At 40.1% G+C, this 19392-nt stretch overlaps 1 protein-coding gene across 1 annotated transcript in view; it reads left to right on the top strand.

The window, feature by feature from the left end:
- LOC149182709 (uncharacterized) overlaps positions 1-19179 on the top strand; it is a 45129-nt gene extending 25950 nt beyond the window's left edge. Inside the window, exons 2-3 of the mRNA XM_089414638.1 lie at positions 14001-14785; positions 14926-19179. Coding sequence (XP_089270764.1) covers positions 14001-14785; positions 14926-19179 — 5039 coding nt within the window. The remainder of the gene's footprint in view (positions 1-14000; positions 14786-14925) is intronic.
- Positions 19180-19392: the final 213 nt, after the last annotated feature.

Genomic DNA, 19392 nt, shown 5'->3' with positions numbered 1-19392 from the left:
AGTTAACCAATGCAAGTTATAATGTTTAACTGTAAAAAATAAATTATTTTTTTCAAGATTATTAAGAAAAATGTTTATTGAAACATTTCATTGCACCATAACTTGAATGTCTTATTGCAGTCTTTGAAAAATATAATGTCACGCAGATAATTGCATTGCATATTTTATGCCATAAGCTATAGATATGGTTGAAATATTAAAGCATTATTTTTAGATATTTTTTGTAGTAATTTTTTATTTTGAATCTTTGTAGGAAAACCATCCATAAATAAAATCCTTGAAAAATTTCTTATAGTCATGTAAATAACATATTTATCATCAATTACTTCCCACAATAATTTAAGCAAGTCTTTGGATAACAAATATACTTATGAGGAGTTCCCACCATTATTCAAGTTTTCCTTAGCACTTATGTTGGAGTAAAATTGTAAATATGTAGGCTTACTAATTCTTGCTACCCACCAAAATTTATGAAAGTTCTTATGTTGAGTAAGCAATTTACATATCCACTTCACATATCAATTTATTAGTCACTATTAAAGAAATACTATAGGATGATTTGTATATTTTCCACTATTAATTTAGTATTGACCAATGTTATAAATATTTATGCAATTTTTCCTGTAACGTAATTTCTAACTTGGGTTGGAGGATTCAGTATCCCTGCAAAACAAAATTACAATATAATAAATTGAATTTTATAATTTTTATTACATTAACCTTTTTATTAATATTTGAGCCAAGATATAAATGTTTACAATAATTTACAAACACTAGAAAATCTCCCCCATACAAGGTTGTATATTACTTTTAACCTCTTACTATTTTCTAACTAAGTTGACATAAAAATGTTCATGTTAAATGTTAAAATTTACAAACATTTATGCCTCTGCATCTCCCACTGTATTGTGTTGTACATCACCTCTCAGTGCAACTATCCTAGATCCATATGAACCCCAAATATATCAAGTGTCGAGACAGACCTATATTGGGTTGTATAGCACATCTCGGTGAAACTAGTATAGATCCATATTAACCCTAAATATATCTAGCAAGATAGATCAAATCTTTTGATGTGAAAAACCACTTTTTTAAGTGCAAAACATGAGGAAATATTTTCACCTTGGGCAATTTGATCCCTCTTAGCACTTGATATATATGGGGTTAATATGTAAATCCCTCTTAATGCTCGATATATATGGGGTTAAGATGGATCTATGTTTGTTATAGAAATTTTTGGGCACTACATCCCCAAACGTGAAATGTCCATAAAAAACGGGCTCCTAAGTCCCTAAAAGTCTTGTTCTAACCCCTAAAGGAACAAGGTCAACTGATTACAACTTCTCCCAGAAGTTCTCCATGAAAAAATGCTTAGAACTGGTCAAAACAGGATCATTTCAGCTGCTCCATAGGCAAAGTGCATTGCATCTCACCTAAACACACTATCTGGGTGCGTTGCATTTCAAAATGCCCTTCTATGGGGAGCGATGGGCAAGAAGTGACAAATGGCAGTGTCATTCCGCGAGGTGGAGAGGCATGGAAACTTCCAGAAACTTCTCCTGTGACACTTGCCTCTCTGAATTCGACCAAGGATGAGTAAGAGATCATCAATCTCCAAGTGGAAGCAAGAACTATCAGAGGGAAGACACTAATCAAATCACAAGCTGACTCATCTCCATTACGGATATCTATATATGGATCCCTCATCCCAGAGATCCAAAGGCTGGAATTTTGCATATTGTAAGGAATTGTTGTTGGTTTCTTGAGACAACATCAGATTGTTGGGTGATCTAAGCTTTGCATGAGGTGAAGAGGGGCTTATTTGCTGACAGGATGATGCTGGATCAGAACAACTGGTTGTAACTCCCTTAGCTCTTTCTTGTTTATCAATAAAAGCTATTCAAGTTTTCCTCCATACTCTTGTGTCATTTATGTTTGCTGCATTTGTATGGTCAATTTACATCTGATCCTAGATTGTTTATGATTATAAATCCATGTTCTTGTATAGTGTCATGCTACTGTGATCTTACAGGTACTCTGTGAAGTTGGGCGTGAAAGGGAACAAGTAGCGAAAGACTATCAAGAGAGAGAGGAATCGAACCAGGAGATTAGCGTAAGACAGAGGTTGGTCTTCTTTGTTCTTCTCTCATCTATACTTCATAAAGGAAAAATGAAAGTAGCTTTACTTTGTTTGTTTCTAAGGTAGCTATCACACCTTAGTGGGATAAGCAGTTCTGTGTAGACACTTATCCCTGTAACAAAATGGTGACTCCACTGGGGACAAATTTGTTTGCTTGTTTATCTTCCTTGTTGTCTATTTTATAAACTTACAGAAGGAGCCTGAAGTCGAGCCAGGTAGCTTTCGAATTGCATTTGCTATGCAAATTCAAAGTAGATAAATGCCACTTTAGTCAATCTCCGGGATTTGTTTATGACTTAAACAACTGATTCACAAACTCTCTAATTGCCCTCGTGGTAGCTCTTAGAAGCTCCTTAGATCTACCCCTGATTGTTGCATTACTGATTACCATTTTCTCGGCCAAAACCCATGAACTGAACTGCAAACTATGACCTAGAACCCAAGAAAAGTCTCGTCTCTGGCCCAACGCAGGTACTGTTCTGTGAATCTGAAATTCAGCGCACTTCCTGAGTGTAGTAGGTGCACTGCATTTCAAATTCCCTATGTTACAGGTGCACAGATCAGACTAGGTATTGTTTAGTTTTGGTTTCTGTGATTCATTCTTTTCAGTTCTATTCATGAATTTTGCTACCTGTAATCAGTATATCTCTGTTTGAAACCCCTTTTCCTTGATGTTATTCCGCCTCCTTTGTGCAAAAGAACTGTAAATGTTTTTGTGTATTTGTTGAGTCATTTTCAGTTCTCCTTTGCAAAAAGTAACGTAATCGTACTGTCGTCCTTTGATTTGAAAGTGTCGCAAGTGTCGTTTTTATTCATAGGAAAGAGTTTGGTTGCTATTGATAGTCGATTATCCTGTTACTATTTTATTTGGTCTGAATTTGTATTTTTTCTAGTGTCAAAAGCAAGTATTCATTTCCAAATCGTAAAATGTTGTGATTGTCTCCATTTTTTATTTTGAAAAGAAACTTGTTAGTAATTGTCACTTGAAAAGTAATTGAGATTTGTGCATTAACTTTCTTTTTACCATTCATCTACTAAGAAAGCCGAAAAATAATACATGCATGTGCATTTGAATTTAGACTGTTTGATTGGTTTGATTTAGGACAATGCATTTAGGGTGTGCTCTTTGCTCCTTGTGAAAGAATATTGTTTCTCTTTCCTTAGTAGCTAGGATTTTCATTGCACAAAGAAGATAAAAGACTGTTTATCATCTTAGATTGCATTTTAGGAATTATACATCTACATCTCGCGGTGAACCTGAAAGGAAAATTTCTTAAACAAGATCAACTATAAAATAAATTCAATGAATATAACAACGCTTTGGGACCTAACGCACAACATCTAGAAGTCTAGGCTAGAGACGTATTCTAGCGTCGTAAAGCCTCGTAACTATTATTCTCACTGATGGTTGGGTGATTCCTGCACTTTGAGACGATAAGTGCTAGTACGGACTTGTGCTCCCATATACCGTCGAGTATATTTTGGGAGACCACAATAGGCTTAATCCTTTATCCATAGGAAGCCGTGTCTGTCGCCCTATTGATCACAATGCACTGAACACAGCATTCAGGAAGATTGACTGCCGTACCGTAAAAAGTATTCTGCAGTTTTGCGATTGGTTTGGTAATCCCTCTACCTAGATTTCCATAGCAGTCCCTTTCGTTCCTTTTCAGACTCCTTAACGGGAAAGGTCCATCTGAGCACTTGTCACTTCAGGCTCATTAAAAATCGAAGGCGACTAGAGTCATCTTTTGTTTTTTCTCAACTCTTTAAAATTGAAAAAACAAGTTGTGTCAAAGCATCTAAAATTTATTTTAATCAGAATAACATCACTGTTCCCTCATTGGTCTTAGAAGTTAGTCTCCCTTCATCGCAAGTTTTTGTAGAATCGCTAGGAAATCCTTTGGATAGACTAGATATGTCTGAACAACCGTCGACATCCAGGACTGTGTCATCTGACACATCAGCGGAAGAGCATCTTGCTGCTACTCCAACGATGTTCACCGGTATACCATCTGTCCCGGCAAGTTATCAACAAAAAGACGGAGTCCAATTAGGGACTGTTTCAACGACATGGTCAGTTCCTATTTCTTCATCTGGATTATCATCTGGTATTTCTTATGTTGAAACTCAACAAATTGATCCAATGTGTCTTTAAAGGCCAATCTACCCTTTAAGTACTGGATTGCCACCATATGGAGGGCAGTATGCCTTTTCATTGTTCCCTCCTGGAGAACAACCATATGGGAGTTTACAACAAAGTTCAGGTCAAACTGGAATTACATCCAGCGGTTGGGTAACAATACTACCTCAGCAACCAAGGGTTGTATATTCAATGTAACCAGTCCACCCTATGTCAAATATTCCCACTATACCTGCTATGGTGACTGTGTCGCAAGTACAAACGCTACCTGTTTTATGTCAACCCCAAGTTTCTCAGGTTGCAATACAATAACCTCTTGTCTCAATGACTCAATCACAACCTTAGGTTAGTGCCTCCTTATCTGGAGCGACTCAGGCTCAAAAAAGTACTATGACTACTCATCTTGTTCAATCATCCAGTATTGGGCAACAACAAATGGTCCAACAACCATGGTTGATTCAATCTCAACAACCGCCATTCGAGCAATCATATCAAGGACCTGAGCAACAAGTCTTTGTAAGTAATGGGCAACCGCATTTCCAAAGCGGTTATCAACAACCATATTATAATGGTTATGCCCATCAACCTTATCAAAGTTACCAGCATCAAATACATTATGCTGGTATGCAAAGACCCACTGCTCAGGCGATTCCATCTTATCCTGGGTATGCTTCGCATAACCAGAATCACCAGTTGCCCTTTGTAGCAACTCTAGAATTACCAGATCTAAACCGGTTGATGAATGATCCAATTGCTTATGCCCCTTGGTGGCCAGTGATTCCGCATAAACTTCCATCAGATATTCCTAAATTTAATGGAGATCCGAGTGAAGACCCATCAAATCATGTGATCACCTTTCATCTGTGGTGTTCATCAAAAACCCTAAAAGATGATTCAATTAGGCTTTGCCTTTTTCAGAGGACGTTAACTGGTCCGACAGTAAAATGGTATATCGAATTGCCCAGAGCTTCATTTGACAACTTCAGTACCCTAGCCACAACCTTTTTAACCCATTTTCAGTTACCAATAAGGTACAAAACGGGAACGAAACTTCTTACCAATTTCAAACAAACAATGGCCACTCACATATCTGATCATATACATGAGTGGCGACATCGTCGTAGAATGGCAAAAACGTATGTTCCTGATCAGCTTTTAGCTGAATGATTTATTAAGTCATTATTGCCTTCCATCACGGAAGATGTGGCAAAAGGGGGAGTCGTCACAAAAGAGCAAGTTATCGGTCGTGCACAGTATTTGGACTTGATTTACACTCAGTCAAGCACACTCTACGATAAGATACCTGACGCTCCTAGACCGGAATTCTCAGTCCCTCCTCCTCCTAAATCAAACAATGACTCTCATGCCAGCGATGGCGTGATTGGCGCAACAAGCATGAAATCAATAAAGGCTACATCTAAGAAAGCCCGTAAGATTTATGATCAAAATGCAAAAGAAGAACTTCTTGCCTCGAAAGTAAATGCCATGTCGACTGACAAGGGCAAACAACTGAAGCAACCAGGGGGCAAGAAGAAAGAGAAAGGGAGAAAAAAGAAGCAGGATGAATCATCTCCTGAAAAACCTTCTGCAAACCCTTCTGGGCAAAGGAAACCCCCTGTGGGGTGTCATATATGCGATGAGGATCATCAGACGAGAGATTGTCCACATAAAGCTGAAGTTAAGAAACTCTTTAAGAGTTCAAAAACCTCAGCAGTATTGACTGATCTGTTTCCAAGCCCGGGAACCAAACTGGTTGCTAATCAAAATGCTTCTCGATCCCAAGTGCTTATGTTGTCTATCTCGGAGCAGAAAAATGATGCTTTGATAAGGAATAAAGATTACGGGAATCCACAGCTGTCGAATAACAAGGCTAATGAACAACCTAGTGGTTCGACAACAACTTTGACTGAAGTTGTGCCACCCATCATTCCTGAACCAATGATAAAGTCGCCAAAGGGAGTAGTACACAAATCGACATTTAATCCTCATGCAAAAGTAGCACAGAATTATAATATAGTAGAGGAACTAGCCCAATCTCCGTCCGCTATGTCAACACTTGAGGTACCACGAAATTGCCTCTCCCAAAAGCACGATCTATTATCAGTAATAGGTGGGATTGACCCAATGGATTCCAATCTTGTATCCTTTAATCACAAAGGATATGACCCTCAGTTACCAGCTCAACTAGCTTTCCTTATTCAAGTGTAAGCCCTCAACAAAACTGTTCATCGAACAATTATTGATGAGGGGGCATCTACATGTATTATGTCGATGCGTTGCTAGAAAAATTTAGGCTCACCACCCTTGTCACGATCATCAACAATGTTAAAAGCATTTTAAGTAACTTGCAAGTTGAACTAGGGGGAAAAACAATAGAAATTGATGCTGAAGTAATCGACGGAAACCTCGATTACAAAATCCTACTGGGAAGGCCCTAGATATATGCCATGGCCACAATTGTATCGACCTACTTCAGGAAGATTGCATTTCCCTTTCAAGGAGCAATTACAATCGTCGACCATTCACAAGTTACTGGAAGCATTCCAATGATCCATGGAAGCAATCACTCGCTTCAAAATATCGGAGTAGGTCTCCTAAAAGACCCTGCCTTAATGGGTACTTTTTCCCTACTGCCTCTGAGGAATCTGCCGGAAGTGGCCAAAGTGGAAACCCGCAATATGAAATCTTCTATATCTAATGGATTCAGAATATTCCTAAACATTTTTTCAGCACGGATCATCGCCATTTTCGAAATATTGTAGCAATCAATTTTCTTGGCCTGGGGGGCAAACCGAAATCAATGCTCATCGAGTGTTTGGATAGATAGGTCTAAGGAATATGGTACCTCTTTAGATCCTTGGTCACATGTACATTCTACAGACAAAGGAATCATTCAGTCAACGATGTTAGGAGAGCCACCATGGGAAGATTACCACCATCATTCACATCTTCCAGATTACCGCAAAGATTACTCCAGTGACCCTAATCATCCTTCAGTTTTAGATTTTCTATCAAATAATGTAAATACGATGGATTATGAGGATAGTTCTTTTACTGTGTCAACCTCATTAAAAAATGAAACAACTCCCTCTCCAAATCGAGTCTTTGATTATAGTCTTGTAAAATCCGAGTAGACTTTCAAAGATCTCGGAGGTAAACCTTCATTCCAACCACCATGTTGAATGTAATGAAGCTTGGGGGGCATGCACCTCAATTTGTGTTATTATGCTGGGGGCATGCAAACTTATCACAAGCAGTGTTACTTGCAGAGTTCAAGCTCGTTAAAAACTAAACCCGCTGCGAGTAGTGTTACTACAGGGTTCAAGCTCGTTAAATAATAAACCCGCATCGAGCAGTTTTAGCGCATAGTTCAAGCTCGTTAAAAAATAAACATAAGCCATGAGCAAATGTCTCCCCCCGCTTTTAAGCTCATTAAAAAATGAACTATTTCCCGATAAATAACCATCGTGAATGTAGTACTTCAGCCTTTAAAAGCCTTGGTCGTGTTCTCATCATCACCTCCACTCTGTATTGGCCGATCATTCACCTCCATTTGATTGTTTACCCCTTTTGAGGAACAGCTGCGAAGAGTGATCTCACTAGCCATCCTTGTAACACTGCCATGATTGGAACATTCCAAACCTTACCTGGAATCAGCTGCTACCCAATTTTATCACTTGTTCCTCAAAAGACGAGTCTCCTTTAAGCTCTTTTCATCTGACTCGTAAAATATGAAAAGATTTTCGAGCCATTGGCCTCTCCAGCTCGTTAAATGGACCGGAAGTGCTATCCCTCCTCTAAATTTTAATCTTTTTGGACCTGAGGGATTATTACACAAAAAGATCGAGCGCTTGTTTTATTCGACTCGTTAAAAGTATAGAAAATTCATCCCTTCTGTATTGTTTTATACTTTTTTGGACTTAAGGGATTAGATGACGAAAAGGGAATTTTGGAGTTTCCTTTACGTTCCTTTTCAGACTCTCTAAAATTGAAAATGACCGAGTTATCTTTGTCATTAAACTCGTTAAAACTTAATAGCGACAAACTTGTCCATAGCAGACAAGAATGAGTTTCACTATCACTAGGCTCGTTAAAACATAGCGATGGGTTTGCCTAAAGGGAAAATTATAGAACAAGCATATGTTATCCTCCTCAAGCTTGACAAAAATAAAGAGGTACTGGTTAGCAATGATTGGGAAAAATTGGGAAGAAAACTTGAAGAAACATTTTTGGTAGCAAGTCGCTCTTGAACATGACACTTTCACTCCACATCCAAGTCGGGTTGGGTTGTTTCATTCACCGGTCACATCGCCATGGTCCCATCACACCATCCACATTTGGGGCAATGCTACCAATCCATCATTTCAGTGTTGCCGATATGTTCAAGAGAAGTCATTCAGAGAATTCACCTGTGTCTCACCCACTACAATACATTCATACTCCATTCTTTCATGACCACCACCCTGAACCGTATCTCATCAGATCATTTTCACCTCCATTAAAATCATTTGCTCTGTTCCGTGTCATTTATGTGGGATTCATTAAGGCACTCCAGTGACGGATCACTTCTTGTCGACATCAGCTCATTATCTAAGAAGTCGATCTAGGAACACCCCATTCAGTACTTTGAAGCTTACATGCCTCAATGGAAATTTCTTCACTTCCAGCGATAGGTTTACATCAATGGACTTCGACCAAAAGATTTTGCATGGTGTTCGACGCCAAGTCCTTTATTCACACCACATGAATTGTACTGCAGTACCTTGAGGGTCATTATCATTATCGGTGATTTCCCTCGCACCTGTTAACAACTTACATCATTGGCTGGTAATCAGGCGATGTATTTCCATGTTCGACTCCAGAACATCTCTCACATGGATAGACTTGTACTTCGAGTGAAGATCGAATGATATTGAAGGCCCCGGATCTATTTTCATCCATCCGGGTTGTGATACATATTCAGGGGAATAAAGACATCAAATGTACATAGATAATCATCCAATCAAAGGGATGATGGCTCTACCAGAACCATCAGTCTACACTCAAACAATTTTCTATCCTATGTACATGAAAATGAATTTATAAAGCTGAGCATGGGAATGCCCACCTCAGCTAGATCATGAAAATATTATGAAGATAATGTATTGTATTATATCTTATTACAGGTCTCCTCCCAGCTTGAAAGAACTTCGGATCCTCATAATAAAGAATTTCACCTGACATCAAAAGATTAACGACCTCATGCCTTAGGGGGCAATTGTTATAGACATTTTTGGGCACTACAACCCCAAGCATGAAATTTCCATAAAACAAGGGCTGCTAAGTCCCTAAAAGCATTGTTCTAACCCCTAAAGGAACAAGGTGAACTGCTTACAACTTCTCCCAGAAGTTCTCCATGAAAAACTGCTCAGAACTGGTCAAAACAGGATCATTTCAGCTGCTCCATAGGCAAAGTGTGTTGCATCTCACCTAAACACACTATGTGGGTGCGTTGCATTTCAAAAAGCCCTTCTATGGGGTGTGATGGGCAAGAAGTGACAAATGGCAGTGTCATTCCGCGAGGTGGAGAGGCATGGAAACTTCCAGAAACTTCTCCTGTGACACTTGCCTCTCTGAATTCGACCAAGGATGAGTAAGAGATCATCAATCTCCAAGTGGAAGCAAGAACTATCAGAGGGAAGACACTAATCAAATCACAAGCTGACTCATCTCCATTACGGATATCTATATATGGATCCCTCATCCCAGAGATCCAGAGGCTGGAATTTTGCATATTGTAAGGAATTGTTGTTGGTTTCTTGAGACAACATCAGATTGTTGGGTGATCTAAGCTTTGCATGAGGTGAAGAGGGGCTTCTTTGCTGACAGGATGATGCTGGATCAGAACAACTGGTTGTAACTCCCTTGGCTCTTTCTTGTTTATCAATAAAAGCTATTCAAGTTTTCCTCCATACTCTTGTGTCATTTATGTTTGTTGCATTTGTATGGTCAATTTACATCTGATCCTAGATTGTTTATGATTATAGATCCATGTTATTGTATAGTGCCATGCTACTGTGATCTTACAGGTACTCTATGAAGTTGGGAGTGCAAGGGAACAAGTAGCGAAAGACTATCAAGAGAGAGAGGAATCGAACCAGGAGATTAGCGCAAGACAAAGGTTGGTCTTCTTTGTTCTTTTCTCATCTATACTTCATAAAGGAAAAACGAAAGTAGCTTTACTTTGTTTGTTTCTAAGGTAGCTATCACACCTTAGTGGGATAAGCAGTTCTGTGTAGACACTTTTCCCTGTAACAATGTTGGTTTGAGTCATGCATGGTCACACAAAATTTGTTGAACATATAATTGTTCTCATAATTTTAAATATGATAAATATTTATCATATTAATCTGGTTATTTTAATTTTAAATTGACCCAATTAACTTATTTTATTAGATATACAGACTTCTAATAACTTGAATGATGAAAAATGATGAAATTACTTTTCTTAATGCAAAGTGACAATGAAACAATGTTGAATGATAGAAAATTTGAATAATACAAATTGAGTAAATTATAAATATTCTTCATTGTGATCATTCTCAAAATATTTTCTTCTACTTTTCTTATTGCCAACATTCTAGTTTTCCCATCTTTTCCTATCGATCATATGAGAAAGGAACTTGAAATCCTAGACCGTTCAAATCTTTAAGTAGAGCTATTATAGTAAATGTCATACCTTGTCTCTCTTTCTCTCTAATATTAATAGTAACTTTCTCCATTATCAATCATTGTGATTCTAGGAAGCGTTAAACCCAAAATAAGATTTAATAGTAATTTCTTTCTATTACCTCGTTCGAATACAAAGGGAATAACAATGTTGAATGAGGGAAAGAAGGAATAATAAGAATGTAGTCAATTACAAATAGTTTATAGTTAGACTTTCAAACATTTTAGGTAAGTGATGATTTTATTTAAGATGAAAAATCAAGTATTTTATTTATGGTTGAATTATTGTAACAAAGAAATCAGTCAATTCGCGCTATTAATTTAATTACTTTGAAATTAATTTACATTATACATCTAGTTACATGAAATTAAAAATCAACAACTGCATTGAAATCAATTCATCTAGTGCAAGAAATTGAATAGTATTAGAAATCAACATATATAATGAAATCAATGCATCTAGTGAAAGCAATCAAATATTATTAGAAATCAACAATCTACATTGAAATCAATGCATCCAGTGAAAATAATTAAATAGGACTAGAAATCAATAACTACATTGGAATCAAAAGATCCATCGTAATAATCAAATAGGATTAGGAATGAAAATCTACACTGAAACTAGTGCATCTATTTCAATGAAAAAACAAAATATTCCTGGCTTTCTAAATCCAACTTCTTTTACCTTTTTTAAAATCTTGATTTCCTGTCTCTCTATGTTTCATAATATTCAATATTATATAACACTATATAGTATATGTATTTTTATTTAAGTGCCTCTTTCTTCTTCCCTCTTTATCTCCCCTCCATTATTGTGTATATCTCCCTCCATCTCTCCTCTGTCTCTCTCTCTCTTTGTGTCTCTCTCCCTCTATTTGTCTCTCTCTTCTTTCCTCTCTATATGATACCATCTATATTCATATTTCCCTCCCTCTCTCCTTATCTACCTCTTTATCTCATTGCCACACACATAAACAATTTCTCTCTCCATATTTTTCTATCTCCCCCCTCCTCCCTGTCTCTATCTCTATGTTCTCCCTTCTCTCCCCTCTCAATCTGTATCGATATCTCCCTTCATCTCTCCTTAATTGTCTCACTAAATCATCCCCCAAACATACACACTCTCTCTCCATATCTATCTATCTCTCACACTCTCTCCACACAGACAAATATATATATATATATATATATATATATATATATATATATATCCCTCTCCCCCTTCCCTCTCTCTCCATCTCTCCCTTGTCACTACCTCCCCCGGACCCCTATCTCTCTACATTTTTTTCTTCCCTCTCCCACTCTCCCTCTCAAACTACACCCCACTCTCCTTCTCTATCGCATGTCCTCACTCTCTTCCTTCATCTCTCTCCCTCTCCCTACCACCTCCATCTTTCTCTATCCCCCTCATTATCCCTCTCTATATACCCTTGAACTTTGTCACTATCTCACTCCCTCTCTCCTCTCTCTCCCCCTCTCTCACCCCTCAACCTCTAAGTCTCCATCTCACTTTTCCACTTTTCGCCCTCCCTCTCTCTTCTTCTTCCCTCTATCCTCTCTCCTCCCCTCCTTGCCTTACACTCTCTCTATCTCTCCCTCGACATCCCTCCATCTTTACTTCTATCTCTTTGTATATTTTGTTACATTCCTCTGCCCCCCCCCCCCCCCCCCCCCCCCCCCCAACTCCATCTCAACCTCCCTCTCTCCCTCACCTTGTGTCTCTCTGTCTCTCTCTCCATATGATAAAAAAATGTCATTTTTTGTAATCAATGATAAGGTATAATATATTTTACAATTTAATTTTATATTGTGAGATGATTCATGGTTTTTGGGCATGAGGTGATGTATTTATCATCTATGGTATTAGCCCATGGTATTGTAACAAAACCTATTTACAGGTTAAAAATATGAATGAGAAAGAGGGGGTGAATATCCATGGGTAAGAATCTTGTTATAATGCAGGTATTGACATTTTATGTGCTTATTAGTTAAATTGAAATATGGTTATGGAATCAATAGTAATAATATCCAAGTAAACACTTTATCAATCAATTTGTTTGTTGATCACTATTAGTTTAGCATTGACCAATGAAAGTTATAATGTTTATCTTTAAAAAATAAATTATAATTTTCAATATTATTAAGCAACAAAATTCCCAAACATTTGATTGCACCATCAATTGAATGTCTTATTGCATCCTTTGCACAATATAACTCCATGTGAATAATTGTGTTACAAGTTTATGTAATAATTTATGGATATGATTGGAATATCCACACATTACTTTTAGATATTTGTGTAGTGATTTCTATTCTCAAGTTTTGTAGGAAAACCATTCAAAAATAAAATCATTGAAAAACTAAATAACATATTTACCATTAATTACTTCCCATGACAATTTAAGAAAATATTTGAAAAAGTAAATGGATAGGAATAACATGTAATTAAATATGGATACCAGGAATTACTTCCCACCATTATTTATGTCTTACAAACTATAAATGCGTACTAGTGATCACAAACCACCAAAATTTATGGAAGCTATTTTGCACAAGTAACCAATTCACTTATCCACTTCACATCTTAATTTATTAGTTCCTTCCAAAGATAGACTAGATGGTCATTTCTATAATTTCTAACTTGAGTTGGAGGGTCTAATTTTCCCTAGAAAAAAAATTACATTATAAAAAATTGAATTTTATTATTTTTATTTTTTAGCATGTTATTAATAATTGAGCTAAAGGTCGTGGAGGCAGCGTAGTGGTAAAGTCGGCCTTGTCATGACGGACCGGTCTTGTGTTCGATCCCTAGCAAGGTCGTAGCTCGTCGTGCGAGTAGTTAGTCTAAACCGGGCCAAGCCCACTACCTTTACTGGGAGGAAGACAGTCTTAAACCGATCAGAAATGAGGTGGGAGAATATATCAGAACGGCTGAAGAAACCAAATCCCGTAACTATATTTCCTATGCCCGAATATGTGTTTTCATTCGTCTCAATGAAGCTCTTCCAGAGTCAATAACTCTTGCCCACCGAGATGAGGAATGGATCCAGCCTCTTGATTATGAACATGTTCCTTTTCGTTGCCGAAAATGCCATGCCCTAGGTCATCTCTTTAGGGATTGTCCTCAAAATGTCCAAACCAGCTTACCTGACTCCTCTGATTCCCCTGCTCCGGACGGCTTCACCAAAGTTCCCAGCAGGAAGCGTTCTCACAAAAAACCCCAAAATGGGTTTAAACCCCAGCCCAACAAGTCTCATGGCCCAGTAACCAAGAACAGCTTTGACATTCTTGGCCAAGCCTCTGAGGATCTCCCACCCCTTGCTGAAACCCACCCTGATCTCCCTTCTTCCTCTTCTCCTCCCCCTGCTTCTAACCCTCCTCCCAAATCTCCGTCCCACATCATCATCCCCACCATTCTCCAAAAGGTTCAGGAAGATGCTGAAGAGATCCTCAAAGATATGGAAGTTGAGGGTAAATCTGACCTCCCCCAGAATCCAGAGACCGGTACCGAAGACAGCGATCAAGTGCAAATCATGGAAGTAGAGCCAGAAAGTATTAATCTGACTGGCTTAGACATCCTGGAACTGGAGCTGGCATGTAAAAAGAAAGCATATGATTCTATTCCAGAGCTCCAACTAGCTAAGCTCGAAGAGATCATTTCGCGAGCTTACCATCAGAACCAACTCGGGATACAACCAAGTAGCCAAGGGGAGGGAAGTCTGCGTCCAAAAGACACAAAAAAAAGAGGAAGAAAGACAGATCTGCAAAGAACGATAGAGATTGGGAAAATCCTGGTAGATTCAGGCAGATATGCTAAGTTGACAAAGTACTACAAGCCCTCTGTCAACGGTTAATCATGAAGTTGGTATCTTGGAATATAAGAGGGCTAAACAGCCCCGGAAAACTCAGAATGTTAAAAAACATGATAAAAAAGGAAAAGCCGCAAATGTGCTTTCTCCAAGAAACTAAATGTAATAGTACTACGCTAGGCAGCATTCTCTCGAAAGCCTGGCCCGGATGTAGTTCGGTTGCAGTAGACGCTTCAGGAGCTTCAGGAGGGTTGGCAATAGCATGGAATACCCAAGCGGTATCCCTTTCAGATTTTCATGCAGCGCACCACCTTATACAGGCGACCTTTCACATCTTGGGCACCAATATTTATGGCAACCTGTCGAATGTTTATTTCCCACAAGACACTGGAAGTAAGGTAGCGCTTCTTGACACGATTGAAGCTCTCAGCAACAGCAGAAGGTACCCTCTCTGGATCGTTGCGGGGGATTTCAACATGATAACCAAGACTGAAGAGAAGCTAGGAGGAAGAAGTAGATTGGAGCCTGAAGTCAATCGCTTCAAGGACTTCATCCAAGCAACTTCTCTTATAGACATGCCGTACTGCAATGGCACCTTTACATGGAGCAATCGCAGAGCTGGCAAACACCAAATCGCCTCCAAGTTGGATCGCTTCCTCATCTCTGACAACGCGATCCACTTAGGAGGTGACATCTCAGCAGCCATCCTTGCCCACACTGGCTCGGATCATTGGCCAATAGCTCTACAATGGCAAAGACCAGGTAACTTAATCAAAAGACCCTTCAGATTTGAAGGATTTTGGCTCACGCATCCCACTTTCAAGGAGTTTGTCAAGACTATCTGGGCCTCGTTCATTCCCCCAGAAGGAGCAAAAATGTATCAATTCCAGCAAAAGCTAAAATTTCTCAAAAGTCACCTAAAAAGGTGGAACAGGGAAACTTTTGGAAATATCTTCAAGGAGCAGCAAAAGCTAACTCAGGACCTGGAGATCCTTCATCAAAAGATCATCTCGGAGGGGCACACGGAAGCCACCCTGGAGCAGGAGCGCCTCATCCACAGTCAGTTGCAGAATAGGAGGAAGCAGGAGGAAATCTACTGGAGGCAAAAGTCTAGGATCAGATGGCTGAAGGAGGGCGAGCGTAATACAAAATTCTTCCACAAAACAACAGTTCAGCGAAGAATGCACAACAATATACCCTTCATCCAAAATCAAACAGGGGCAAAGATGGAGACTCATGAGGAAATTGAAGAGGAACTCCTCAATCATTTCCAACAGATTCATCAAGAGCAAAGAGAAGATCGACGACAGGCCATCCGCAAAATTACCAGCAACATTCCAAAAGTCATAACGGAGGAACAAAATGATCTCTTAATGCGCCCAATTCGACCCCAGGAGGTGGATGAAGCAATGAAGCAACTAAAAGAAGGTAAAGCCCCGGGGCCAGATGGATTTACCACCACTTTCTTTCACTCTTTCTGGGATATGCTAAAGGAGGAAGTTTGGCAGATTGTTGAAGAATCCAGGGCTATGCGCTGGCTTCTTCCCTCTCTTAATGCCACCTTTATTACTCTCATCCCCAAAGAGGAGGACTCCATCACCCCCGACAAATTCAGGCCTATTGCATTATGCAATGTCATCTATAAAGTTATATCAAAAGTTATAGCTAATCGTCTCAAACCACTCATGCCTGGGCTTATATCTCCGGAACAGTCAGGGTACGTGGAAGGTCGACATATAATGGATGGCATCCTTCTCTCTCACGAAATCATTCACTCCCTCAAGCACTCAAAGCAGGCAGGTATGCTTCTCAAATTAGACCTTTCCAAGGCATTTGACAAACTAAGCTGGAATTATATTCATCATATGCTAACAGCTTTTGGCTTCTGCTCTTCTTGGATCCGTTGGATCATGAGCCTGATTACTTCCACTCATTTCTCTATTCTTGTCAATGGTATTCCTTCCCGTCCCTTCAATCCCTCCAGAGGCATCCGGCAAGGGGATCCCCTCTCCCCCTTTCTCTTCGTTCTTATGGCTGAAGGGTTGGGGAGGCTCATCAAGCAAGCCCTCCATTCGCATCAGATCAAAGGCATCTCCGTTCACAACTCCCCTGCCACCTCCCACCAGCAGTTCGTAGATGATACTATGCTTTTTGGTTATCCCTCAGCCCAAGAAGCCCGCTGTCTGAAATCCCTCCTCCAGGTCTTCTCGGAAGCCTCAGGTATGCACATCAATTGTTCCAAATCTCAGGTCTTCTTTTTCCATACTCCGCCCTCAGTTAAGTCCGCTGTCTCTCGCATCCTGGGCTTCCCCGTGGCTTCCCTCCCTTCCAAATATCTGGGCGCTCCCCTCACAGCCTCTGGCATCAAGCAACCCGCGTGGCGGTCCCTTCTTGAGAAACTTGAAAATCGTCTCAGTCTCTGGACCTACAGATCTCTTAACTTAGCTAGTCGAATCGTCCTCATCAAATCGGTTTTGCAGGCAATGCCTTTGTACCTATTTTCTATTCTAGCTGCGCCAAAGTGGGTCTTAAAGAGTATAAGAAACCTGCAGCGCAATTTTCTGTGGAGCAGCTCTGCCACCAATCGCAAATGGGCCCTGGTGAAATGGACCAATGTATGCATGCCTAAAGACAAGGGAGGCATTGGGCTAAGGGACCCTGAACACAGCAACTCCATCATGAATGCCAAGATCTGGTGGCAATGGATCACCAACCCGGATAAGCCATGGGGAAAAATCTGGACAGCCAAGTATGCGGGAAATCGACCTCAAGAAGAACTAATCAGATTCATTCCTACTGAAAAAGGTTCCACAATATGGAACGCAGCCAAGCAACACTATCAGCTAATTCAAAAGCATAGCTTCTGGGAAATAAGGAATGGATGCACTGCAAGATTTTGGACGGATGCCTGGAATCAAATGCCCAAACTCAAAAATATTCTCCACCCTTCCCTAATTCCAGAGAGGCAGGACTTGCAGCAGGAAAAAGTCCACCAATTCTGGAAGCCGGAGACGGAGTATGGCTTCAGGAAATGGAAACAGAGCAACCAAATACTCAATAGCACGGATGCTCGGAAGGAAGAAGAGCTAGGGATTGAGCTAAGGAAAAGAAGTATTAGGCAGGACAACGGTGGGGACATTCTCAGATGGGGATACCTACCCAAGGGATCCTACACTACTTCTGAAGCTTACAAGTTGATATGCAACTTCCCTTCTCCTCCAGACCCGGTTTGGAGCAAAATATGGGAGCTAGGACCCTGGCCAAAAATTTCCTATTTCCTCTGGTTAGTCGGTCATAAAAAAATCCTCACTTGGGATAAGCTTAGAAAACGGAACTTTCATGGTCCCTCGATCTGTCTTAATTGCTCTCAAAATGAAGAAACTCTGCATCACCTTCTGGATACCTGTCCGCTGGCCAATCAACTCTGGGACAAGGTCAGTTTCAGATGCCAAAAAAGAAGTAGAGGGGAAGGCGATATCATCAACACCTTAAGACAATGGCCAAAGCATCCCTACAAAAGCAAGATCCTCAATCATTTATGGAGTATCATTCCAGGGATCGTCCTCTGGAATATCTGGAAGGAACGAAATCAGCGCATTTTCAAAAATCAGCGATCTCCATTAGAGGAAACCTGGAGCAAGATTCATAGTAACATTCAAGAGACGATGGCGCTTCAGGTATGGACCAAGGAAGATCTCCCATCCACTGATAATGAGCATAACATTCTAATTAATTGGCAGTTGCAGTTATCTCAAGAATCTCTCAACACCAGTATTTCTAATAATAATTGCAAGAACATTTGCCATTGGAAAGCCCCTCCCAAAAACTCATACAAGCTGAATTTCGATGGGGCTTCCAAGGGCAATCCAGGAGCTGCCGGATATGGAGGCATTCTGCGGGACTATGAAGGCATACCTATACGGATTTATTTTGGGAACATAGGGTGGGATACCAACAACTCAGCAGAGTTGGAAGGGCTGTGGCAGGGCCTTTTGCAAGCTTGGGATCTCAACCTTCAACCCTTGATCGTAGAGGGTGACTCCCAGATTCTCATCAATATGGCCACACGCATTCAGAACGGATCACAGGCAAGGAAAGTAGCTCCCAGTTGGAGGCTAGAAGCAAGGTTAAGTGACATAGCACAAAAGCTCAGCAATTTTAGAGCCATCTCCTTCGTGCACACTAAAAGGGAAGGCAACAAAATTGCGGACCTCCTAGCCAACATTGGAGCAGAGACTGAACACCCCCTTCTATTTGGAGGCACAGACATCATTCCTAACAGACAACAGCTCCAGGAATGTCTAAGCCTAATCCAAGAAGAGGCTGTCGCCCCGGATGCGGGTGTCATTAAAGCAGCTAATGGCGAGCCACATGCCTAGCACGGGCTGCCACGTGAAGAGCTGGCGCCTTCAATGCCCCTCGCCGCCGAGACTGCAAGTCGGGGGAGGCATAAGGGACGCCTTAATGAGGAAGCTGGTGGCGATGGTAATTCAGCAGAGCGCATTCAATGCGGGCAAGTTACGAGGGAATGACAGTGGGGTTAAGTATGTTGGAATGTTGGGGAGCGGAGTTCAGTATGTCAAGGAAGAAAC

This window comes from Pinus tabuliformis, chromosome 3_2 (genome assembly GCF_031772625.1).
Source record: "Pinus tabuliformis cultivar Carrire ecotype Pingquan chromosome 3_2, CPIR1, whole genome shotgun sequence".
NCBI lineage: Eukaryota > Viridiplantae > Streptophyta > Pinopsida > Pinales > Pinaceae > Pinus > Pinus tabuliformis.
This window is presented reverse-complemented; position numbering and strand designations above follow the sequence as displayed.